Source organism: Microtus pennsylvanicus, chromosome 2 (assembly GCF_037038515.1).
Source record: "Microtus pennsylvanicus isolate mMicPen1 chromosome 2, mMicPen1.hap1, whole genome shotgun sequence".
NCBI lineage: Eukaryota > Metazoa > Chordata > Mammalia > Rodentia > Cricetidae > Microtus > Microtus pennsylvanicus.
In genome coordinates, this window is record NC_134580.1 from 92,873,815 (window position 1) to 92,900,438 (window position 26,624).

The 26,624-nt window shown below is 37.2% G+C and overlaps 1 protein-coding gene across 4 annotated transcripts in view; it reads right to left on the reverse strand.

Moving 5' to 3' along the window:
* Window positions 1–23,658: 23,658 nt before the first annotated feature.
* Dph6 (diphthamine biosynthesis 6) overlaps window positions 23,659–26,624 on the reverse strand; it is a 105,986-nt gene continuing 103,020 nt past the window's right edge. For all 4 annotated transcript variants that reach the window (XM_075961741.1, XM_075961742.1, XM_075961743.1 and 1 more), the window contains 2 exons: window positions 26,136–26,223; window positions 23,659–24,757 (listed from right to left, as the gene is read on the reverse strand). In XM_075961741.1, coding sequence (XP_075817856.1) covers window positions 24,704–24,757; window positions 26,136–26,223 — 142 coding nt within the window. In that variant the 3' untranslated portion in view covers window positions 23,659–24,703. The remainder of the gene's footprint in view (window positions 24,758–26,135; window positions 26,224–26,624) is intronic.

The window sequence follows — 26,624 nt, forward strand, 5'->3', positions numbered from 1 at the left end:
CCTTTGCAGTTCTTAATATTCTTTCTTTATTTTGTATGCTTAGTGTTTTGATTATTATGTGGCTAGGGGACTTTTTTTTGACCCAGTCTAATTGTATATTTTGTAAGCTTCTTGTATCTTCATATGTCTATCTTTTTTTTTTTTTTTTTTTTTTTTAGGTTGGGTAGTTTTCTTCTATGATTTTGTTGAAGATATTTCCTGTGCTTTTGAGTTGAACTTCTTCTCCTTATATAACTACTATTCTTAGGTTTGGTCTTTCCATGGTGTCCCATATTTCCTGGATATTTTGTGTTAAGCTTTTGTTAGATTTAGTGTTTTCTTTGACTATTGTATCTTCAGCACTTGAGATTCTTTCTTCCATCTCTTGTATTCTGCTGTTTATGCTTGAATTTGTGGTTCCTGATCATTTTCTCATGGCTTCTGTTTCCATAATTCCCTTGGTTTGTGTTTTCTTTATTATCGCTATTTCAGTTTTCAAGTCTTGAATAGTTCTTTTATACATTTGATTGCTTTTTTTTTTTGGTTTTCTTTCAGGGATTTGTTGATGTCTTCCAATTTCTTATTTGTCTTTTCCTTTGAGGGAATTTCTTCCCTCAAACATTCTCCTAAAGTTATTTTTTAGGTCATTTTCTTCTGCTTCATCTCTATTTGGTTGTTCAAGTCTTGTTGTAAGGTCACTAGATTTTACTGGTGTCATGTAGCTCTTTGTGGTGTTCTATGTGTTCTTACCTTGTCTACTCATCTTTTCCTATAATTGGTGTAATTGGGGTTGTTTGTGACTCACTCTGGTGATCAATGTTCCAGGTGCCAAAGGATCCAAGGCTCAGATGGTTTCTCTTTGTGATGCATTCTGTGCCACACTTCCAGTCACCCTGTTGGAGATCACTCAACGCTTCCAGGATTTGCTTAGCTCCCATAGAGTTCACTGTCTCAGGCCTGCTTTGTCATAGGTTACTGCCTCAGAATTGTTTCTGTAAATGTCCCTGGTCTGGATTGCTGCTAAGGAGGTCCCTGGCTTGGGATTGGTCTCGCAAAGGTCTCTGCCTCTGATATACTCCCTCTGAGGTCCCAGACATGGATGTGCCTGGACCTGCAGAGGTCCTGGCTTAGGCCTGCTCCCTCAGAGGTTCCAGACTCACACCTGGACTTGCAGAGGTCTCTGGTTTCTGACAACTCCCTCAGAGGTCCCAGACCAATGCCCAGACCCAAAGAGGTCTCTGGTTTCTGCCTGTGCCCTTGTAGGTCCCAGACTTGTGCCTAGACCTGCAGAGGTCTCTGGCTCTGGCCTACTCTCTCAATGGTTGCTTTTCTTTACCTGCTCCTGTGGAGTTTGCTGTCTTAGGTCTGCTCTGGCCCCGGTCACTGGCTCAGTCCTACCCCTGCAAATATTCCTGGTCTGGATCTGCTCCTGCTCCCATGGAGCTCACCATCTCAGACCCGCTCTAGCCTAGGTCGTTGGCCCAGGCCTGCTCCTGCAAATGTCCCTGGTATGGATCCACTCCCACTCATGCGAAGGTCGCTGGCTGGAATTTTCTGCCTCAGGCCTGGCCTGGCTTAGGTTACTTGATCAGTCCTGTTTCTGTAAATGTCCCTGCTCAGGCCTGCTCCCATGGAACCGGCCACCTTCATGGATTTCAGTCTTGATACAGAACAAGGTAAAATACCAAAAGACAATATTATATGGTTTTATAACCTTGATGCAAGGAAAGGTTTTCCTTAAACATGGAAAGTATTAACTTAAAATGACAAACAATACACAAATTCATCAAAAGTTATTACAGAGAGAAATGGCAAGCTACACATATCTGACAAAGCATTCCCATTTCAAATAGAACTAATTTTATCAGTATTACTAGTAAAATCAAGTCTTAATTAAATTTGTATATATATAGACATTAATTAAAATAGTATTATTACCTACTAATATACTCTTATCATTCAACTAAAACTACAACAGACAATCCTATAAATGTTTGTGTGAGAGTCTTGAAAATGTAGTTTTCTTAAGAGAATTCTCAAATAATCAAATTGGGCAAAATGCAGATTAAAACATTAAGATAACTTGGCTGAATCTGTTTGAGGCCAGGGAGACAGATTAGCAGAAGGTAAGTATCTGCTGCCAGGCCTGCCTGCTTTGATCCTTGAAATTTGTCCGTAAGAAGAAGAGATCTTGCAAGTTGTCCTCCACCCCCACCCAGCCACACATGCTTGTGTGATATGAGTGCCTGCATTCCTGCACACACAAACACATGAAGATCTTTAAAAGCACTACTATGAAATATATTAAAATAGTATATAAAACGTTAGTGAAGGAATGGGACAAGAGGAACTCTAAGATACTGTGGTTAATAGTGCAGTTTGTTTAAACACCTTACAAAAGCCAATAACTCTAGCCAGAAAAAGTGCATACTTCATTGCCTGAAAGATCTGAGTATAATGTTCACTGTGACACTATTTGTTTTTCAATATTTTATTTATATTTTTTGGTTTTTTTGTTTTGTTTTTGTGAGACAGGGTTTTTGTGTAGTTTTGGAGCCTGTCCTGAAACTTTTTTTATAGAGCAGGCTGGCCTTGAACCCACAGAGTTCTGCTTGTTTCTACCTCCCAAGTGCTAGAATTAAGGGCATGCGCCACCATAACCCACTGTGACATTATTTGTAATAGGCGTAAATACCCAAATGTTCTCTACAGAATGGACACCTTGTCATATATTCATTTGATAAAATAAATTTCAGAAAAAATAAAGAAAAGTGAGCATTCACATGATGATACAGATGATATAGATGAGTTTGTAACCACATATCAGGGTAAGAAGAAAAGAAAGATTTACAAGGATACCTAATACTTTGAATGTGAATAAAACCCAACAAAACAATGAAGATTATGATTTTTCTTTCAGCAGAGTGGGAAAGGATGGTGAAAAGCAAAGGTGCAAAGCAAGAGTGGAGCTCTACTGTCTTGATGACCCTCCCTCAACCTGTGCCCCAGAAGCCATTAACTGCCAACAACGCCCGTTAGGGGTAGAGGCCCATGAGTTTCTTCCATGCTAGAATGTTTGCTGGCTTTATTCTATGCAGGATTTGTAAGAAAGCCACAGTGGCTGTAAGAATCATATCTTTACTAAGGAGATCTTGTCAACTTCCCCTTCCTGGGGGATCCATGTATCTCTCTTAGAGTTCTCCTTGTTCCTGTCTTCTCGGAGGTTGTCGTCTGTAGGCTGGCTATACTTTCCTTTATGTCTAATATCCACTTATGAGTGAGTCCATATTGTGTTTGTCTTTCTGTGTCTGGGTTACCTCACTCAGGATGTTTTTTTTTTTTCTAGTTCCATACAATTGCCTGCAAATTTCAAGTTGTTGTTTTTTTTTTATACCAGTGGTAGTACTCCATTGTGTAAATCACATTTTCTTTATCCATCCTTCTGTTGAAGGGCATCTCGGTTGTTTCCCGGTTCTGGCTATTACAAACAATGCTGCTATGAACATGGTTGAGCAAATGTCCTTGTGGTATGGGTATGCATCTTTGAAGTATTGGCAGCATGAGAAGAGCAGGGAGGGTGGTAGAGGTGTGGGAAGGGTAGAACATGAGTAGAGAGGAGAACATGAGGGATCAAGAAGACTGAGTTGGGTAAAGGACAGAGAGGGAGATACCAACAGAAGCAGCCAACTTGAGATAATGGGTGCTCACTGATCCCAGACTGACAGCTGAAGAAACAGCATAAGACTGAACTAGGCCCTCTGGATGAGGGTGACAGTTATATGTTAGGGACAGTTGGTGGGACCACTAGCCATAGAAACAGTAGAAACAGTTGGCTCTTTGGAGTCCATTCCCTAACGAGGTATACCTTGCTCAGCTTAGATACAGGGAGGAGGGCCTGTGATGTCAAGTGATATGACAGACTTCATTGAATCGACATGGAGGGCCTCACCCTCTCTGAGTAGTGGATGGGGGTGGGGTGAGGAGAAGGTGGAGAGAGTGGGAGGACAGGAGGGAGAGGGAACTGGGATTGATATGTAAAATAAGATTGTTTTAAAAATAAAAAAGAATTATATCTTTAAAAACAAATACCAGTGTTCTACTTTAAAAAAAATATATCAATACCACTTAATTGGTATCTTCTTTACTTGGAAGTAAGAACTATGGCTATGTCTTTGATTTTTCTCTCAGGCTATATACACATGTTTCATATTCTTTGACCTATTCTTGATTGATATGAAGCTATCTGAGTATCTCCACTCTTTCTTACAGTTTGAATTATATCACAAGACTGTGTCATAGCAAAGTCCTAAGAACTATTACAGTCTCAGATCCTATCTATTTGATGGCAGGTTTCCAAACAAATCTTAAAATTATAGATTTCAGGATGAATTTATGAATGCCTCTGAACTATTTACTAAATATTAACTGTTTCTATTGAAACATTGTTTATTTAAACAAGTGAAAGAACAAAATCAAAGTCATGAAAGCAATGTTCCTGGATGAGTTTGAGAGGGATTTGAAATCCTCCTGTCTCAAGTATCTAAAATGGTTTTTAAAGATGGAGGCCGAGTTCTGATGTCTTCATTTTAAAGCTAATTGAGAGAGGTTAACAGTGACCTATAAGAGGCTATGGACATAGTATTTTCCCGCAAACGGCTCTGAAGCAGCTTTCTTTGACGGGGAGTTTGGTTTTAGGTCTGTCTTTAAACACATTTTTGGTTTTGTTTCAGCGAGCATATTTGTGGGACTCTTGCCAAGAGAACACTCTGCTAGGGGAAGGAGGGGCGCTGCTTTGTTCCCTTTTTTGTTCTGGGGCTATATTTGTTTAAAGAGAACACAGGATGTCATCAGATGTCCAAGTCTGAGCAGCAGAGATGACTTTGACAGCATCGTTTTGCTCCCAAAGTCAGTAGCTTTCCGGGCAGCACAGCTGCCCATGACCTCCCTAGTCACTGCCCTATATAGATGCTTTAATAAAAGGCTATTGTTTACCCAAAGCTATATCATTTTTTCTTTGTGTTTCTCGCCCAAGGTGAATTTACTTACAACCAAGGATTATGTCCTAAAATTATTCCATCATAAAAATATTTGAACATCATGGGGGAATGATTTTTAGTTCCTTATAAACTGAATGCAGAATCAGAATCTAACAGGATTTTGCTAAGTACCAGTACTGGGAAACTATTATCAAAATTATGTTTGGGTTATTTTTCTGTAAGTTTATTACTAAAAACTTCAGAGGCAAATAACATGAGAAAAGTATATTGTCGGAGCCCGTGTAGGTCCAACACAGATTCCCTAACTGGACTGGAATGGAGTCACGAGGAATAATTAGACACAACTTACACGGTCATCTTTCACGGGCAAGATCTCTCTCCAAAAAAATTCTCATTTATTCTCTAAACAGTTTATATATCCTCACATCAATAGAGTGGGAACACATTAGGCTGTCTCCTAGGCAACCAGGTGTCTGGGCTCAAGTCATGTCCACATCTAGCAGTCAGGTAGGCCATGAATTAGCATCTCTATAAGACATCCTCCAAATTACAAAGGGAGGAAGCACCGAATCTCTAAACTTTTAAGTCATCAGCTTTAGCCAACATCTCTTCTCAGGTAATCTACATTCTAACAAAAGAGACTAGGAGCAGCACCTCCTGGCTATTGTTCGACAGAGACAGCTTGTCTGCAGAGTTACATGATCAGCTCAGAATGGGCTAATGGCTCTTGTGCCATACCAAAATATGGGCCTACAGTATATGCATCCTCACTTTATCCTTCAACATCAGACTTAGGGGCTGGTCCCTGCTGCCAAAGCAGTAGCTTATCTCTTAGAAGTTACAGCAGCAGAAGCATAGAAGCCAGCACACTGGAGTTAGCCACTGCTCTAACTATGGAGATGCAGCCTTGTTTACCTTCAAGTGTGAGATGGACAAAGACGCTTCTGCTAACAATGCTGAGAGTCTGTGAAAGTAAAGAATGGGTTTTCATCATCTCTGTACCCATCATGTTTGCTGTGATCTCTAACTTTCTCTGGCCTTGAGTTTCTTACACTGGAAATGGAAAAGGTGGGTTGGCTGAAGAGTCACCTCACATGCTTCTTCGGGGAACAGGGTATATGAGTAACTTTAGATTGAGCCTGAACTTCCCCACTCCCTGTCTCTTCCTACTTAGGCTCACTAAAGTCTGCCATCTATAAGTGGGACCATTTCCGTATTTCGCTATCTGGCAATCTCCTGGCTGGATGAACTCTGAAGGATTTCACAGTTTTAAACACAAAGCAATGGCCATGATGTGTCTAGTTAAATTCTCTTTCAATTAAAACAACAACAGCAACAAAATGCTGTTCTCTTTACTCCCCTTCCCTCCATTACCCTGGGAAGCACTATGGCCTCCATCTACTTGGATGAATTAGCCAAACATATGAAACAAAGACAGAGATTTTCAAATTTCCTCAGTGCCCCAAAGTAGAGGCTGTCATGTCTGGGTTTAAACATATATTGAATAATTTGTAATCAGTTGTCTTTTTGATGTATAGCCAAGGTAGGTAATGTGGTTCAGAGCACTCATGGAGTAAAAGTATTTCTCAAGTAGTCCTCAGAGTTTATTTTTCCTCTGTCTATACTCTAGCTCAGACACGAGTTGTAGGCATTTTTGCTGGTAGATGTCCAGGTCTCTGAGAGTACATGCTGCTCTTCAGTTTGTCTAGTCCAGAAGAACAACGTAGACACAGGCCCAATGACTGTGTAGTTGACTTACATAACTGATTTTCTACCCTCATTCTTTTTCAAGTCATCTATGTTATCACACCACTTTGTATTTAGGCCTAACAATATCATTTACTGGCCCTGATCACTTATTGCCTGACTAGTATTATTTTCCTCCTTATTTTTACCATCTTTACTTAACTATCTGACATTGGCAATCTAAAAGTACACGATGTATCCCTCTGTTTCTCCAACTCTATCTTAGTCTGGAAGTCTGTTTTTCTACATTTATTTATTATAATTATATACTTTTATCCCAAAGACATTAAGGCATGTAAGTGCAAGAAATAAGTGTATTTTATCTTAGACACTAAAGCTAACATGTAGCATATGGGGCATGACACAGAGTAGGCAATAAAATGTTTGCTACATAAATGTCATGGGAAGAAGACACCTTAGGCAATGGTTGGCCAAAGGAATAAAGTAATGAGACAAATATAAAATATAAAACCAAAAATAAAAAAAATTCAGAGGCTTAAACTTATTCATGAAAGATAATTTGCAGTCAAATGAAAAAAATAGTTTAAAATTAGAGTGAGAAAGTCTAACAAATAAAACTAAGCCATCATTAAGAAATCCTTACGATAGTTTTAACTATGATATCTTATGAATTGGTTGAAAAATAATGTAGCTTACCCAAGAAAAGACATTTCCTTAATGGTCAGTACAAGAAATTAGGTAATATGAACTGATGGTTACCATGGAATATTTAAGTATTGTAAATCAGAGTCTACATGACCAGTGTCCATACACTCTCACAAATGTTCAGAATGTGTCATTTACTGCATAAACGCTGCCAGGAAATATGTGTTATCGCATAGATAACATAAGGGTACTGAGTTGAAAATTAGGACATCAGTGCCCACTCTCCAAAAATGGATGAAAGACAAGTGTATTCTCAATACTATGTTTGCATTATGAAGCAACTTGGTGTTCATTTTATTTAAGCTCAGTTATGAAATTCTAAATTCATAAATTTAGATTCCTAAGTCCCTGTGGCAAAACCTATCTTCCTTGGAGGTTATTAAATCCATTAACCTTTCAAAAGGAAGGTTAAAAGGACGTGTGCAGGCTGCATTCTCCCAGCACGAGAGAGAGCAGGCAGCAGCCTGGGTGAACTGCTGGGAGAGTTCAGCGAAGGGCTTGTACGAGCAGATGATCAGCTATGTTCTTGCTAAAATTTGGCAAAGAAATATATCGTGGTTTCTTCAGATGACAGCATCATAATTCATTTAGCTCCTTCTACCTTTTCACAAAAAAGGCCAAAACCCCACAGGAAATGTGAGCACTGACATTTTCTACCAAGGATCAAAACCTGACTATTCTGCCAGAAATTGAAAACAATATACCTAAAACAGTAAATACACAGTAATGTGTTGAAAGAAACAGGCTGTTGGACTGGTCAGTGACACCATCCATCATTTCTGTTCTAACTTCTGATGGATAGAAAGGTAGGAAAAAAATGTGTTTGGATTGGCAGACTTCCATGCAAATATAATGAAAACCAAATGAATGTGAAAGAACCTCTTTGCATTCATTTGCAGATTATGTTCCCAAGATTTATGCTACACCCTGTGCCTTTAATGGCAAGTTTGATTATGCATTTCTAGCTGATTTCCAGGCAGTTAAAAGCTAGCTTAAGGGCCATCTAGGAGGCATGATTTCTTTGCTTTCTACAAAATGCTAAGACTTCTTTATCATTCTGTATTCAGTCATGAACTCAGCTGCACAAGCCAAACGTAAAGATTTTATGGGCCAATCTATCATGTGAATTCGTGAACAAGAATACAAGCCTACTCATGCAGACACTAAGGGTGATTTCCATTTTTATGAATGAAAAAGAACTCTGCATAAACATTCTTTATTTAAAGTTTTAAACGAAGAGAGATGCAAAGCAAAATGGGAGCATTTTGTTTTATATGTCAATATCTTGTAAGAGGGGCAAAGCAAGGAATCTGGCTCCACTATTCCCAAGGCGGCTGTATCTCCTTTGCATTAAGTACATAAATGAGATTTATGGCTACTGACCTAATCTTAGACGCCACAATGTACAGCAGGAACAGCTTTCTGGAAAACTTAATTTAAAATTATGGTGTTAACAAAAGCACTTTAGGAGGCAGACATCCACACATGCATCCCAGAGCCCTGACCATAGAAGGAGCCACAGCTATTTGCATAAAGCTGTAGAATACATTTCAGATAATTCAAATCTATACTATTTTGTTCTCTATAATCTTCATGGTAATGAGCTTCCAAATAAAGGCATATCACCAGAAAGTCTATTTTAATCATTAAAGGCCATTTAATACCAGATATTCCTAAATTTAGGTTTAGGAGATGAAAAAATATACAAGATGTGAACCTGTTAACTCTGTATTTCAAAAGTAAGTTTCTTCTTCACTGACCATGAAGCACATTGAAAGAAGAAAGGAGCTAAGAAGGCCCTGTCTTCATTCTCTAGGAGGAGAGGGCTGTGGTGCCACTCATCCCTCAGAAATTACTGTGTCGTCTCTCTGAACACTTTTTGTATCCTTAAAAAAATAAATATTAAAATCCATTAAGTGAAATTTATAATGACAGGAGTCAAATTAACACTTTTATAACACAGCCCTAATGTATTCTGATAGTCCCATAAAATAGAGCCCCTGCAGTGGTGTAGGGGTACATCCTACAAAAGAAGGGTTTTTTAAAGTACACTGTGCATAGTTAGAGGTGATAATTGTACAGTAACAAATGTTTTTCAAACAGTTTTATTTTAAATGTAGATTTCAACACTAAATATTCATATAAAGTAAATGTAAACCTATCATTTCCTGAAACAGATAAGGCTATTATATAATACATGCAGGGCTGAAAGTGTTTTAGTAAATCTCTGAAACTAAAAAGCACCACCCCAAAAAGCAACAATTTCTCTAAGATAATTGGAGAGTCTATTAGAAGTTCCTGTCTTAGTTTGGGTTGTCCCAGAATGCCTAAAACGAGAACTTGGATCCGCGTCATTATTCGTTTGGGAGATAATCCCAGGGCAATGTAAAAAGGAAGCATAGGGTGTGAGACAGAGAATGTCTATAGAACCCTACAAAACTGGCTCATGATTAGGAGAACCACTGGTCAGCATTATGAAAAACTCACCAACAAATTCTATAATATGTGCTTCAAGCATGCTTATTAGAAGGATACTGTAATAGAATTATATGTACCAAATTTCTGTTCCATCTCCAATTTTTGAGGTTGGCTGAGAGTATTAGTAACTTCCCACACAGGGAGGAAGCTGAGCATCCTTCTGGCTACAGGGAATGGCTGGAGGTACTGCGAAAGAGAAACAAGTAGCCTAAATCTATGGCAGGAAAATGTCATTTGGCCAAGTACTGGGGTGTAAAGTGGGGAAGAGCATCTGATGACACATTGAATTTGGTGCTCAAGTGTGAAGACACTTGTGAAGCTTTCATTGCCCTGTTGGGAATAATTGCCCAGGATGGAGACTGGTAGGACTATTCACAAATCTAATGTTTTAAATGCTATCAAATACTTAGGAAACAATTTCATTTGTAACAATAATTCACATATCTATATAACTAATCTGATACTTTTGCAACCAATATATTTTTGGAATGTGAATATGTGTGGGGGTTTCAGAAGAAATTAATGTTAGAGCTGAGAAATGAAGGTAAGGACTGGAGGCTGGGTCCCCAGGATCTACATAAATACCTGGGAGATGTGAAGACTGACTACAATCTAAGACAGGTAGGCAGAGACAGGAGAACTCCAGTGCAAGAGGCTCGATGGAGAGCTATAGGTTCAAGGGAGAGAATTGCCTCAATACATAAGGTGTAGAGTGATGGAGGAAGACACACGATGTCAAACCCTGGCCTCTATATGAAAAAACATGTAGTTGCACATACACATGCCACATACAAAGCACGCATACATAGATACACAAGGATAAATACATGCAAAATGAGAAAATGATGCCAATACTAGACAAAATGATGAATAAGATAGGTTTAAATAAAAAAGTAATCAGTGATGGTATGGTTTGGATTACTTGCACAATTTTCCTGCTGTTTTATTGTCACGAACACACTGCATTTTCTATAACAATCTCTTTTTAAAATTTTTTTCATGCCATATATTTTGATAATATTCTCTCCTGCTGTGGGAACTTCTTCAGCCAATGGCCTTTAGCGTGGTCTTGGAGCACTATAAAAACAGACAATTAAAAGCATGTGTTCTCGCTCTCTTTCGGCTTCTGGATTCGGTTCCTGCTCCCTGCTCATTCAGATGACTATTGATCTATGAGTCTACCCATAAATAAAGTACCCTTTATTATTTATAATCAATTCTGAGCTAGTGTGGGACTATTTTATCGCGTTCATCTACACTTTCCCATGCTCACCTCTCCCTAGATCTTCCCTACCTCCCTCCCCACCTAACTTCATGTTTTATCTCCCTACTCCCAAAACAAACTCCCTTCAAAATCAAAACAAACAACAAAAGACCATAAAAACAAAAACACAAACCAAACAAAAATTAAAAAAGCACACAAGAATCATAGAATCTGTTCTGTGTTGGTCAAATATTCCTAATCAGTGGGAGAGATGGAGTGTGTTTTTATACCTATATTGCAATAAAAAAGTGGTTTCTTACTACTATAACATTTACGCCACCATTATACCAGGATATCATGCAGGAAGGTCACTGCTGTAGATCACAGGTTTTGTAGTTGTTTGATATAGATGATTACTTTTCTCTGCCTCTAACATGCATAGTTCATTCTAGCAATATGAACACTATCCATATTTTAATTGGGTATATAAACACATTATCTTGATGCAGCTTTCTACAGTACATTACCAGAGGCAGCAAGATGGTTCAGTGAATGAAGTGCTTGCTTTCAAGCTTGATGACTAGAGTTCAATTCACAGAATGTACATGCCGAAAGAGAGAAACCACCATGTTGGGTTATCCTCTGACTTCCTCCACATGGATGCTTCACATATCCATTCACATAAATAAATAAACAAACAAACAAACAAACAAAATATTAAGAGCCAATATAGCACAATAGTTAAAATTGTTCAGGTTTATGTCAGGTGCTTGAATTTGCGTTCTCAGTTTACAACATATAAGTTGCGAAAATAGTGAATATGACAATACTTAATAAGATAGTAACTTTACATTGAAGATTGAAATATATAACACTTTCTAATCCCTCAGACAAGTGTCTATCTCAGAGTAAATAGTGAGCATTATTAGAGATGATGAGTATTACTAATAATATTCTGCAAGAATTAGGAAGTAAAAACAGCAACTTTACATAAAATTGGTTTTTTTTTGTTTTTGTTTTTGTTTTTTGAGACAGGGTTTCTCTGCGGCTTTGGAACCTGTCCTGGAACTAGCTCTGTAGACCAGGCTGGTCTCGAACTCACAGAGATCCGTCTGCCTCTGCCTCCCGAGTGCTGGGTTTAAAGGTGTGTGCCACCATCGCCTGGCTCATAAAATTGTATTATAAGAAAGTAAAGAGAATATAAGAAGGGGCAGAGAGGGTTCAGAGGTTAAGAACCCTGGTTGTTCTTCCAGAAGAATGAGATTTGGCTTACAGAACCTACATGAAGCCTAACTCCTATGTGTAACTCAAGTTCCAGGAAAAGTGATGCCCTCTTTTGGTCTCTCATGAACTAGGCATTCACAAGGTGCACAGACATACATGTAAGTAAAACACCCATATACATAATAAATATATAAATAAAATTCTCATTATTGTTTTACCAAAGGAGTGCATAATTTCTATGTGGAAGGATAGAATTTCATGGTGGTCCTCTTTTTCCATCAAATGTGTTGTTTTCAATACAGTTTGCTTCATATGAGCAGTTTACTCAGGAACAACTTGTTTGAGGATGCTAAGTGCCAAGAAAAAGCCAGTGGGCAGGATAACAAATGATGAATCAGGAAATTTAAGGAAGCTATCAGGTAAGGGCAATTTGCATCTACTCAAATAAGACATAAAGCAGAAGTGAGAGGTTTGTGCACTCAGTAAAACTCGATATCTGAGAGTGGCAAACAAGTAAATACCAACATTGCAAATGATTGGTGACCAGTATGAATGACAGAATCACACTGAAGATATACACATCCTCGGTACATTGCCATCACACAAGGACCAAAAGCATACTATAACAGCACCGAGTTAGGCTTTGCAGAGCTCAAAGAGAAGCAAGGAGAAAATACCATAGCTACTAAAGGCAAAAGAGACCATAGAAAGCACATCAGTTAAGTCATTGCAATAGGAAGAGTGTTAATCAAGCAGAAGTGGTTCCCCTTTAAAAAGTCATAGCACAGAAGAATAGAGTCGAGCAGGCATGTGATCATAGCACTTACAGGACTAAGGCAGGGGGATTATGGATTAAGAGGCCAGTTTAGGCTAGAGAGTGAGCTCAATGTCAACTTGGGGTACATAGACCCCCCAAAATTATAGGATAACACCATTAACAAATGCATATAATTGTATCAGATTGTCTGAAGGAGATAACATAAAACACAAGTGAACAAACAACGCATATCATAAATTAAGTTTTTATCAGTTGGGATAAATTGGTAGTTGCATATGATACAATGGATAACAGAATAACAATAGGATCTAATAGACACCAAATGGATAAGACATTTCCATTTTAATCCATCAGATTAATTTTGTATTCAAAAGTAAGTTGGAAAAATATCTTTTCTTTTAACTTTAGCTCTATTTGACAAAGTTTTTAAAAGAAAACTAGTTTACCTTATAGAACAGCTTTTATCATTTACTCTAGCAAAGTTTTTGATTTCTTTTGCATTAAAAATAAAAAATAATTATGTGCATGCCCATATAAGTCTATGTGTCCCTGAAGGAGCCCACAAAGGCCTGAAGGTTGTATTGGATGCCCTGGAAGTGGAATTAGAGGCTTTTGTGAGCCACCTCATGGATACTAGGAATGGAACACCGGTCTTCTCTGTAGAACAATAAGTATGTTTTTCGTTATCAGAGAGCAATGGTTTCAACCCCAAACTTCAAACAAGGTTGGGGTTTAAATAGGTTGATGAACAGTTTTGAAAATAAACTTTGCAGAACAGTGAAATAAAGTAGAATTTACTCATTGTTAAAAGTAATTTTGAAATAAGATTTCAGCTGGACTTTTTTAACAAAACTATGGTATTATTATATGAATTTCCATAGCATTAATCTTAATTAAAATGTTAAATGTTTTCTATAAAATTAGTTGATAAGTTAAAAATTTTAGGAAAGTCCAGATGATTAATTCATGTTTATCAGGATTTCCTCTGTAATGTAATTTTAAGTAGAAACTAAGTAATTCATTAAATTACTTGAATTCCTTCACACCAGAATATAGTCAAATGAGAATTCAGTTCAGTATACCCTTGCTACCAGCTGGCTTTATTAACTCTCTCTTCAAAGAATATATATATATGTCTGAGACAGGGTTTCAATATGAAGCTTTGGAGCCTTTTCTGGAACTTGCTCTGTAGCCCAGGCAGATCTTGAACTCACAGAGATCCACCTGCCTCTGCCTCCTGAGTGCTGGGACTAAAGGCGTGTGTCACCACTGTCTGGCAAGGTTAATCTTTCTATCTGTTCTCTCACCATCTCCTTTACTTCCACTGCAATTGTGGAGATGAAAATCTCCCATTTCACAGAACCCATCTGAATTTATTTTAATAAGAAAAGGTAGAGAAATGTTCTTTGTTATTTTGTTATACAACCTGAATACTATTATCATACCTAAAATATTCATGAAATTCTCATGTCAAAATTGAATGAAGTACAATATAGAAGACTAATGTGGAATTCCCCTCTATATGCTATGAATATGGCTTATTACCATTGGTTAATAAAGAATCTCTTTGGACCTATGACAGGGCAGAATAGAGAAAGCTGGGAATTCCAAGCAGAGATAGAGGAGAAAAGAAGGCAGAGTGAGAGAGCTGCCGGGAACAAACAAGGAGTCTCTTACTACATAAGACATAGTAAACAATAGCCAAATTCAAAGACTCAGAGCAAAATCTTAGCTAATCTGTACATGTGCTTTAGTTTTTAAGATACACTTAGTAATTGTTGGAATGTTGTTTCCTTGTGAATTATCATCTGATAAATATACTAAACAAAGCCATAACAGGGGAAAGGGATTTAATTTTAATAAGAAGTCAAAAGAATTCTGATATTACAAGCTTATAGTCACAAATGAACTAGCATTAGTGGGTTGGTTCCCTTGTGAACAACCAGCTTTATCTATTTATAGACTCACACCAGTTAAGAAAGGCTGAGGATGGATCTTGCTCTAAGGGCACCACATAGACGACTATGATATTTTCCTTTTAAACATGGCTGTTCCACTTCTTATTATACACTGCCTCTTGTTCCACTAACTACTTCTCTGTTGTAGTGATGAATCGGTAGGACGCTAGACTACTTTCAGATATGGTTCATAGATAAATCAGTTATCCTCTGACAAATTTAAAGGCTAAGTCAATTCAACTTAATATTATAAACATTTATTGACTGCCTACTAACTGCTCTGTTCTATATGATATATATATACTGTTGACATTAACAGCCAATAGTAAAAAAATTTTCTCCCTTTATCAAGCTTTTAATTTAGTCTGATAGAACTGTAAGAATATGCCAAAGAAAACTCCCACACATTGAATTCTAAAATTTAACAAATGTGAAGTTTAAAAATAGTTAACATTTATTTCACTCAGGTAATATATAAGAGATGACAGGGCCACTCTAATAACACTGGAGAGATACAACTCATGAACCTAGGTTTTTCTCTAGAAGCAGGCAGTACATTTCATCTTTAATAATAGTTAACTGTGTTTAAGAAGGTTATTACCTGAGTAATTCAGTGTGAACCATCAAATCTCTGCTTAGTTATGAGATGGGTTATCAGCATGTTAAAGAGGTCAGATTAAAAAGAAGATGGGCTGGCAATAACTACAGAGAAGAAAATGAATTTCTAATCCTAGGTTCTAGATCTTACAAACGTACTCTGCCTTTTAAAAAATTTGCTCCAAGCAGAAAGCCCCATTATACACCATGGAAATAATCTTTAGCTTATACTTAGTTGGGTTATAAGTATAACTGAGAAATTAAAAAGTCTCCTTATTAGATATTCAGTTATGTAGTACAATAAATAACTAAAGAAAGATGTCAGATTGGATCAATAAAAAATAAATAGTATATGATGGCCAAACAAAAGTAGGTTATTTTAGTTCCCACCTCTATTTGAACTTATCAGTTATAAAGATTGATGAAAATTCTGTTTGCATATTAAATTATGAGTTAAATACATACAAATAATATTCCACATCATATTTCAAACTAAATTTTAACCACCTTTGGAACTGGTCTAGAGAAAGTACTTCTGAAATAGGCAAATCTTATTTTTAAAGTGGTGACTTCAATTATCTGCTTTTGATCAACTGAGAAAAAAAGCAATTTTTGAGAAGACAACATGTTTTGTATGTGACTAAGGAAAGTACAGGGAAAATATGATAAAATGTGGAATACAATTAACCATGGAAAAATGAAGTCATGAAAATAGAGTATTAATATCCCTTGCATTACACATGAGTAAACTGAGTCAAGAGGGGCTACATAAAACAGTAATTTGACATGAAGATGGAAGACAGCATTTTTATAGCTGTTTTGTTTGAGATAAGGTCTTGCTTTGCAGATAAGGTCTTAGATTCATAGCAGTCTTCCTCCTGTAGCTTTCCATGTCTCAGGGAAGAAAGGAGTCTTATTGTTTTGAGACTTGTGGGGGGAAATAAAGAAACCAGTGTTTAGTGCAGAACCCAGAAGATGCTGACAGATCAAGGTCTCTCAAGTCCAGAATGATTATCCAGTGATTGTAGCTGGAATGCCAAAGGCAGATGCACAACTTAAAGACAGTTATAATGCTGTTGAATCCCACCTCAATGTATTGTTCACCTCTACATGTTACTGGAGAGAGAAAACAGTCTCTCATGTAATTGGTCATAGCAGCTTTGTTTCAAGACATTGACAGTCACTCCAACCTGAAAGGGGCAGATATGTTACTTGAATTCGCGACTCTGAAGGTTGTTATTACAGTTTAAGTCTCTTCATTTGTTACTGGGTTGCTTAGGACAATCTCCTTGTTTTAACTTTGACAATTTGGGTGAATCTGTAAATTTATTCATTTCTTTTAGATGGTCAACTTAATGGAGTATAGTTTTTTAAATTATTCTCTTATGCATTCTGAATTTCTTAGCTGTCTGCTGTAATATGTCCATTTTCGAATCTATTGATGTGGAACATGTCATTCTTTTGATTATGTGGGCCAAACACCTGTAGATCTTCTCAAAAAGTCACCTCTTAGACTCATTGATTCTTTGTATTATTTTCTTTGTTTTTATTTAATTAATTTCTGCTTTAATGTTTTTTGCCATTAAATAGATTTGGGTTTAGTTTGGTCTTGTTTTTCCCAAATTCTTGAGTTGTATTATAAGTCATTTATTTGTGTTTAGATTTTTCTTTTAATTATAGTTACCTAGGGCTTTAAATTTCCTTAGAACTGTTTTTTTTTAAATATGCTTTAGGTGTTATTGTATGCTGTTGGAACTCCTTCAGCCAATAGTCTTTAAAATAACAGTCTATTTGGGCGTGGTCTCTTATACTATAAATGCAGACATATAAATCTTGCATTCTCTCTCAGCTGCTGGATTTGGTCCCTGTTTCCCTGCTTGTGCAGGGGACTGTGATCTGTGAGTCTACCTCTAAATAAAGGATCTTTATTATCCTCAATTCTGAGCTAGTGTGGAAATATTTATTCTATTACATCCATCTACATCTGGCACCCCATGTGGATCCTGATTCCATGCCTACGGGGATGGGCCCAAAAGGTCTGCAGCCGAGATCTTCCACTCCTGCCCGCCTGGTCCAATTTCACTTACTAAGTGGTTTTTTTTTTTTTTTTTTTTTTTTTTTTTTGTGCCAAAACAGCACTGCAGTGGAGCTACCTCTTTGGCAGGCCTGCTGCATAGTAACTTGGCAAATTCCATGCTCGTGACCGCTCCCACTCCAGCGATTGTGCAGCTTCCAGTTTGTGATCCCCGAAAGTGAGCTCTGGGTTTCTGGCCGCCAAAACTCTCCATGTACAGAATCAATTTAATTGCTCTTAATTTGTCAAGCAAAGAATATTTGTCAGTATTTAAGCAGGCACCAAGCAGAACCCAGTGGAACTGTTCACATTGCTGCTGGGTGCATCTCTCCACCTTGTGGGTGCTACTGCAATACCTGCTGAACAATAAAGATTATTACACCTACAACAATTTACTGAAATCTCATAATGAAAATAAGTTAATTTGATCAATAAATCAATAAATTTGAAAGTTATATAATGGCAGACAGTATCACCATCCAGAAATTTAATAACCTCTTTGCTTATACTATGGATGGAATTCTGTAAGGCTTATATGGTTTTTCTGATATATCCACTTATTTGATATTGGGAATTAGTTTTGTTTTTCATATTATATCCTTAAGAAAATGATTTGATAATAGAGTCAAGAATGGGGCACTTTTAGAAATGATTCGGTCTTTACAGACTAATAATGAATAGCTAGCTGACAGGATAAATACTATCATAAATCAAAAGTTAGTTGAAAAAAAATACCCTTGAAGAGGATAACATTAATTTGACAGACAAAATTCAATCCATGTCAAAAGGTGCTGAGAAATTATCTGAAAGAATTCATAATGTTGAATTTGATAATCAAAATCTGTTAAAAAGTTGTTATAAGTTAGCACATAGAAGAACTCTCCAGGTAGGTGATCTGCACATCACCCAAATAATATCCTAGAATGATAAGTTATCTTTAATGGAAGAATTTCATACCTTGGAATCATATGTGCAGAATGAGGACCAGAGGTTATGTGAGTTGATGAAATCGTTAGAAATATTCACAGGTCAAGAGATTCGGGCTCTACAAAAGACAGCGGTTAAAAGATTTGAAACGATTGAGGAAATTATCGGAACTGATGAGCAGGGAGAGAAGGTCCAATGAAAGGATTTCACATTGCCAGCACTTGTCAGAGCCAGAGATGACTTACTAAGAGTCTTAGCTACTTACCCCATAATCACCTCTGACAAACCATCAATTACTAAATACCCAAAAAGATCCAGAGTGTAGATGGAAACCTATAGGTATGAACATCTAAAACAAACACATTTATTAAAAGTTATGGCCATCATAGGTATACCTGCACAAATAAAGACAGCTAATGGTCCAGCATATGTCTCTAAGAGAATGAAACAGTTTTTTTGTTTATTATGTTACAAAGCATATTACAGGTATACCAAATAATACTACAGGTCAGGCAGTTATAGAAGAATCAAATCAAACTATAAAGGATACATTAAACAAACAGAAAAGGATGGAAAATACCCCCCAGAAATAGATTGCATAATGCTTAATTAACATTGAACTTTTTTTTTATCGCTAATGAGAAAGGAATAATGGCAGCAGAGAGACATTGGATAATAGAAAAATCTTCTGAATTAAGTCAGCTGGTGTATTTTAAGGATGTGTTCACCTCAGAATGGAAATCAAGAATTGTGCTACATTGGGGAAGGGGTTTTGCTCTTGTCTACACATGAGAAGGAAAGCTATGGATACCATCAAAATGAATAAACATTCAGTTTGAAAAAGGGAAACCTCTTGTGAAAGAGAAATGACAGATCATCCACAGAAGTGACAACCATACAGGTGGTTGTTTTATTGTGCTATTCATTTTTTTTTCCTGCTCCCCTCCTCTCTTCTGCTCTCCCCTTCTACCCTTCTTGCGACCCCAATTTACTCTTTTTCTCCTATTTGGATCCATGTATGGCTCCTCTTTGTTGTCTAGCTTCTCTGGGGTTGTGGACTGTAGGCTGGTTTTTCTTTGCTTTAGGTCTAAAAGCTGCTTATGAGTGAGTACATATTATATTTGTCTTTCTGGTCAATATGCTTTGTTCTAGATCCATCCATTGGCCTGCAGATTTCAAGATTTCATTATTTTTTTATCACTCAATGAAGAAGTTTTTTGAGTAAATACATTTTATTCAGAAGAAGATAATAGTGTGTACTTTATTTAAAACAAACCAAGCACTGATAAAAATATGTATCCTGGCATCCATGATTCCACATTAAACCTTATCAATAAAAATGGGCATTTAGTCTTCATATCTTGTGCTGGAGCTGGCATAAGATACTTCCTTCCACAAGGGCCCTAAAGGTCAAAGCCAAGAGGGAGCAAGTGCCCTGGTAGAGCGGGTTAGTGGCAGGCTTGCTCTGGGCTCTGTAGAACAGATCAGGAGAAGGTCCTGCTCTTCCCAGCTGCTGGAACATAACACTGATCAACAGTTGCTCAATGATGGCAGAGAGTGGACAGGAGGAAAAATGCAAGACATTGGATCGTCCTGCCTTTTCCAAGGTCCCTGAAATCCAGAAAGGGCATTTGGAAGTTCTTGTAGGGCCCCAGCTGCAGGAGAGTTAGCCTCTGATTTGGCTGCAGGAGAGCTGAAATCTGCAATGGACTCCTCTCTCTGAACACAAAGTAGCCACAGCACACTTTCCTACATTCAGTGTGGCAAAGGGCAATTGGAAAGTGCTGTTGACTCCCATTAAGGCATTTGTAACAGAACCTAGATGCGTAGGCCTTCAGAGACCCTATTTTCCCTTATCCTCAGGTCTAGCATCTCCTGCCCCTTCCCACTGTCTTTTTAGTAAGACAAAATTATGGAAATTTGATGAATTAATCTGTTTTCCCTCTTCCTAAAAAATACTATATAATCTGAAGATTCTTGGGGTATTAATCTTCATCCATACACGCACCTCTAACTCTTTACCTTCAGCTCCCATTGCTATTTAACAAAAACAGGTCCAAAACTTAATCATTACTCTTCACTTTGAAGCAACAGTATATCATTGCCATGTAAATACTGGTACATCTTATAGGGATTGTCACTGTAAAAAGCAATGGATGTAATGATTATAGGCAGAAACTTAAACACAAAGTTAAATCAGAATTATTTTGCAATTTGACTATATTTATAGTGATTGTCATATAGCCAGAATAAGTTTGCAAAGCAAAGACTGATAGATGTATGCTAAAGAGAAAAATCAAAACAGAGGTTGTTTAATGTTTATATTGTTTTGATAAACTTGTTGACATAGTTGAAATAATGACAAACAGTAAAATAAAAAAAAGCAAAGTAAGGGTGACAATGATGATGTCTTTAAAAGCTACAAGATGTTAAAATAATTTGCTACCATGAGATCTTTTCCGCAAAAACAAAGGTAAGCACTAACTGACAACACATACTTCAGAACTAAAAGGCTATTTCTACACGAAGCAGTATTAAGGAAGAACTGGTATTGGAGTATAGACAGGTGTTTCTGTCCCACCTGGTCTTTATAGCCATTCAATCCCAAATAAATACATATAGATTTATAATAAACTGTTCCGTCTATTGCTCAGGCTTATTAGTAACGAGCTCTTACAACTTAAATTAACCCATAATTCTTATCTATGTTTAGCCACGTGGCTTTGTACCTTTTCTCAGTAAGGCATTATAATCTTGTTTCCTCTGTCTGGCTCACAACCGGGTCTCTGCCTTTCCTCTTCCCAGAATTCTCCTAGTCCTGTCACCCCACATATACTTCCTGCTTTTCTAGTGTGTTATTAAACCAATAAGAGTGACAAATCTTTACAGTGTACAAGAGTATTATCCCACAGCATTGGAGGAAAATAATGATATTGAGACTAAATTTCTATGACCATTTAAAATTCTTTGATTTTTAATTTTAAGTGTATGGGTAGTTTCCATGAAAGCATGTCTGTGTACCAGGTATGTGCATGATACCAGTGGAGGACAAAAGAGGGCTTTGGATCCTCTGGAACTGAAGTTACAGATGGTTGTGTGCTGCCATTTGAGTGATGGGAATCGAACCCAGGCCTTCTGGAATTGGAGTGTTCTTAACTGCTAAGCACCTCTTTTTTGTTTAAAGTACAATTTTTTTTTCCAAAAATAAGGTTTGAATGCTATTTTCCAAAGAGCTACGGTCCTGAAACAATTAAGTGAGATGAATGTCTGAAGAGTTACAAGTAAAAGGTTTGACTCTGTTAAATTTTAGGCATTTTGATGTAATCTTTTAGTTGATTTATGTAAAGCTTTGTACTTTTCATTTACTCAAGCTTGTCACTGTGTGATGTATGGTACATTGTAACATCAAATTTGCTATAAGCAATAGAGCCAGGGTCCCAAAGAAACTTTAATACTGATTTCTCAATTTTTAATCCAGATCTTTCCATTATTCAGGTTTTTTTTTTTTTTTTTTTTGGTTAGTGATCTCATGTCTAATTGGTATCATTTTCTTTCTTTTTTTTTTTTTTTTTTTGATTTTTCGAGACAGGGTTTCTCTGTGGTTTTGGAGCCTGTCCTGGAACTAGCTCTTGTAGACCAGGTTTGGTCTCGAACTCACAGAGATCCGCCTGCCTCTGCCTCCCAAGTGCTGGGATTAAAGGCGTGCGCCACCACCGCCTGGCTAATTGGTATCATTTTCATACTTAAATCAATAACTTACAGCAACATAAAATTTAAGTAAATTAAGTTTGTTATTTTATATTATAAGGTGTTTAAGTATCATCTTTAAAATGTTCACTAACAATCTCTATATTTTGTATTGTGCACTACAGCTTTCTTAGACATCTTTTTCTAATAATTACAGAGAAAAGTGATGTAAATTTGTGTGTGATATATAACAGAAAGGCATATATAAAACTCTTCATGAAGAAAAAAATGAGGTTTAAAAAAATGACAGTTCATATAAAAATTAATTTTAAAGTTATATCTGGATCTCATAGCTGATTCAGATGACAAGAAGATGAAAACGGACCAGTCCAAAAGAAATCTGCAAAAGGGTAGAAATGATTAATGCTTAAAACAACTGCTTAAAATAAAGTTGCCACAGAAAGAGAAGAAAGCATTGGAACAATTTAACTGGTGTGGTTAAATGTAAGTATTTGAATTCAATTTTGCTCCATGGCTAGGATACAATCAGGTTAAAAGAAGAAGAATGCAAAGTATATATGGCAGAAGAAGAAAGGTCAAGGGAGGAAGGAAGTAATGGCAAAACAAGGGAGTATCAACTGGTTTTGTCTGATAAGCAAGGATGTTCAAAGGGAGCCCAGAGACCAAGACTGCTAAAAGACCTTAAAACATTTTGACACATGGTTTGCAGTTTATAGGTGATGATCTCCTTAAAGTAGAAAACAATGTTCAACTGTGTGAACCAACCACTACAAAGTAGCAGTTCTCAACCTGTGGGTTTCGACACCTTTGGGGTTGAATGATCCTTTCATAGGGGTGGTCTTAAGACTTTCGAAAAAACGCATGTATTTATATTACAATTCATAACCGTAGCAAAATTACAGTTATGAAGTAGCAACAAAAATAATTGTTTTTTTGTTTTTTGTTTTGGTTGAAGGTTCACCACAAGATGAGGAACTATATTCAAGGTTCACAGAATTAGAAAAGCAGAGAACCACTGCTATAGAGGGAAAGCAACATGGCAGTGAAATTCATATAAAAGTAAAAGAGCAAGTGGCCAACTTAAGAGAAGTTAGGGAAGACACAACTTTCAAGGGGAGGTGGACAGGAGTATGGGCTAATGTAGGAAAAACATGTAAGTGCAATACGAAGGAGCTCTTTGCTCCTTCCTGTGGATGCATGGGACTAGCTGCCAGAGTTCCAGACTATGTCCTGGAATAAAAGCCAAATAGCCTGTCCTCCACTGTGTTGCTTTTTGTCAGAATATTTACTATAGCAATGGAAATAAACCAGACCATTCACCATCAAGTAATTATGCTCTTTAATAGTTATACAAATGAACTGAATTTGCATTTATAGAAAATTTGTACATGAATGTTGATAGCAGCTTTATTCACAGTCACCAAAAGTAGAAACAGTCATAACAAGACACAAGGGAACCAAATGCATATTAATAACTGATATTAATACATGATATTCTGGAAAATCACATTGGTGACCCCTTGATTACAGTAAGCTTATTTGTCTAGATAGAGTAGTCTTCTTCATTTTCTGATTCCTCTTCTCCAAGACATGGGGTAAGAAAGAAAGGGAGGAAAGAAGTGTGAAAAGGAAATGTCAGAGAGAGGGAGGTGGGTAATAAAAAGGTCCCGAGACTTGTTATCAAAAAAGAAAGTGAAGAGGAGGCAGAAAGACCTAAGGACCAGAGGATCATGGGGTTTGCTTCTTCCAGGAATCTGAAGCTGCACCCATGACGCCTTACTAAGGTGGCTGCCTTAACATGAGCGCAACAAGCAGGACACCAGCAGCCATGCTGCTTCAACAAAGGACTTCAGGCAATTAAGGAATGTTGAGAGCAGAAGAAACTGTCTTCCCCAGGGAAGAGCATACCAATGGGTATCCAATAAGAAATGGCCAGGCCTGAAAACATACATACAGGCATCTTTCTACAGATTAAGCAAGTTGTATTTATGTACTTAAGAAAGTGTGCATGTGTATGTGTGTGTAGAATGAGCGAGACAAAGTGGGAGAGACGCAGAGACGAAAAGAAACAGAGAGACATAGAAAGGGTTATGTATATAACAACAGGAAGGGGGAAAAAGTCTTTAATTTGAAAGTGAGCAAAGAGGGGTGTGGAGGAAAGGGAGAGGGGGAAGATGATGTAATTACATTATAATCTCAAAAAATAAAATTATCTTTTAAAAAAGAAAGTGAGGAAATTGGCACTATTAGAGAAGAGTTAACTGAAATTTTTCCAGTTAATCAATGTCCCATTATATTTTTTGAAAAGGAACAAAACCATAATGAGAAAAGTTGGTCAAAATAATTTTTAAAATGCACCATAAATTTTCAAGAATGGTGTACATAATTAGTTGTTTCGTTATTCCCAGGTACTGAAGACACCTACAAGGAAACAAAAGAAGGAAAATTTGACATAATTCTTAATGTCAATAACATCATATCTCAAAGAAACAACAGCTCTCTGCAGCGGGCTAATGTCCTGTGAAGACAATGAACTACCAAGAGAACCCTAGTGGGTTACATGGTGAAGCTAAGCTTAGAGCTGAACAATGCTTAAGGGAGGGGTCAGTGTTTCAGGTTCTTAGCTGTGCTCATGGCAGCAGAGGTAGAGGAAGTCTAAAATAAGGGGTCCTTTTTTAAATTTGGAAAGTGTTTGGATGGCATAAATAACCCTTTGATGTCACCAATTTTTGATAAAAGGTCACCAATGTCTACTTTTAGCTCAGTCCAATGATCTATAGGTATCCAAACCTGCTCATCATTAATTTTTCTGCGAGATTTACATGCATATTTATTTATTTATTTACTTATTTGTGTGTGTTGTGTGTGTGATGATGTTTGCATAGTAAATGCTTTCACTATTTTTTTTATTTAAAAAACTATCTCTTCTCATTTTACATACCAATCACAGTTCCCACTCCCTCCTCCCACCCACTCCTAATTGCTGAGTCATCTTGCTGGCCCTAGTAAGTACTCTTTTCTTACTGACTTCATCCTGAGATTTGGGGAACCACTGTTTTCCTTCTACTTTTAGAGAAGCCATCTTCATCTGAAAACATCATTGTGATTCCCTGAAACATAGACAGCTTATGCGTGTGCCTCAGGAAGTAAGCAAGAAAATAGGTCACAAGACCTTTTCCTATTATTTGTGCTTTCTATCATGACTCTCTTTTTCCTTACATAATTTCACTGAAAACAGAGGGTAACTCTCTAGGTCTTTCATACAAATATCTAATACATATCTTCACCTATCCCCAAAGACAGATTCAACAGGCATCTGCTCCATCCTGATCACCACCAATGTACTGAAAATAAAACTTAGTTTTATTTTCCTGCATTTTGTTTCATCTTCCATCTTTTTGTCATTTTTCTTATTTATAGTGTCTAGAGAACTTTTCTCTCTCCTTTTTTCCCCTTGAAAGTCTTGCATAATGAAAATCTAACAAACCATCAAGCCTTTCCCCAAATGCTCATGCACTGCAACCTGATTATCCTGCTAGATGACTTATTGGTTTTATACTGTGCTCGTCTTCTTAGTGTTTATCATTCTTTTATTATTAACCTTCAGTCTCTTCAGAATGTAAGGCTTTTTGTGTTAGACAACATTTTTCAAAAACTGTAAGTATTTGTAAAAGTATTAGTTGTTGACTGATGTTGAAATCTACTTCTCTGTTCCATTGCCTACTGTTAGAGAATCACACAAGAGAACTAACCTATACCTGTCACTTGTCTGAATCACTGCCATTGGACAGTTACTCACCTTTTCTTCCAGGTGCAGCTCTGAAAGTCGCAGATAAGCCACAGGTGCAAATGCATCAGCGGAGTGTATGACTACTTCTGAGGAGTCTCTGCAACACAGATAATTTAGTGTACTTACCAAATCCATACCTGTGGCTAATCACTCCAGTTGCCAACAGCAGACACCTGAAATCTGCCAATACTAAGAAACACTGACACTTTTCCTATGTAAAGGGACCCACAGTTCACATTTAAGTTTCTGCAACTCTCTGGAGACCTCAACTGTTCAATTGCACTTCACATATGTGCTTGACATGGGCTAAACACTAAGCGTCATTGCTTGGTCTTCAATGTGCCTTTATTTTTAAGACTCGGTGCTTCAGACACAGTCTAAGTCATCCTTCACAAAGGCAAGTTGGCTGAGATGGCTGCACTCTTCACACTGTGGGGTCACTGCTATCAACACTGCTTATTTGACAGGGTAATTACTACATTCAGGTAATACGGTACG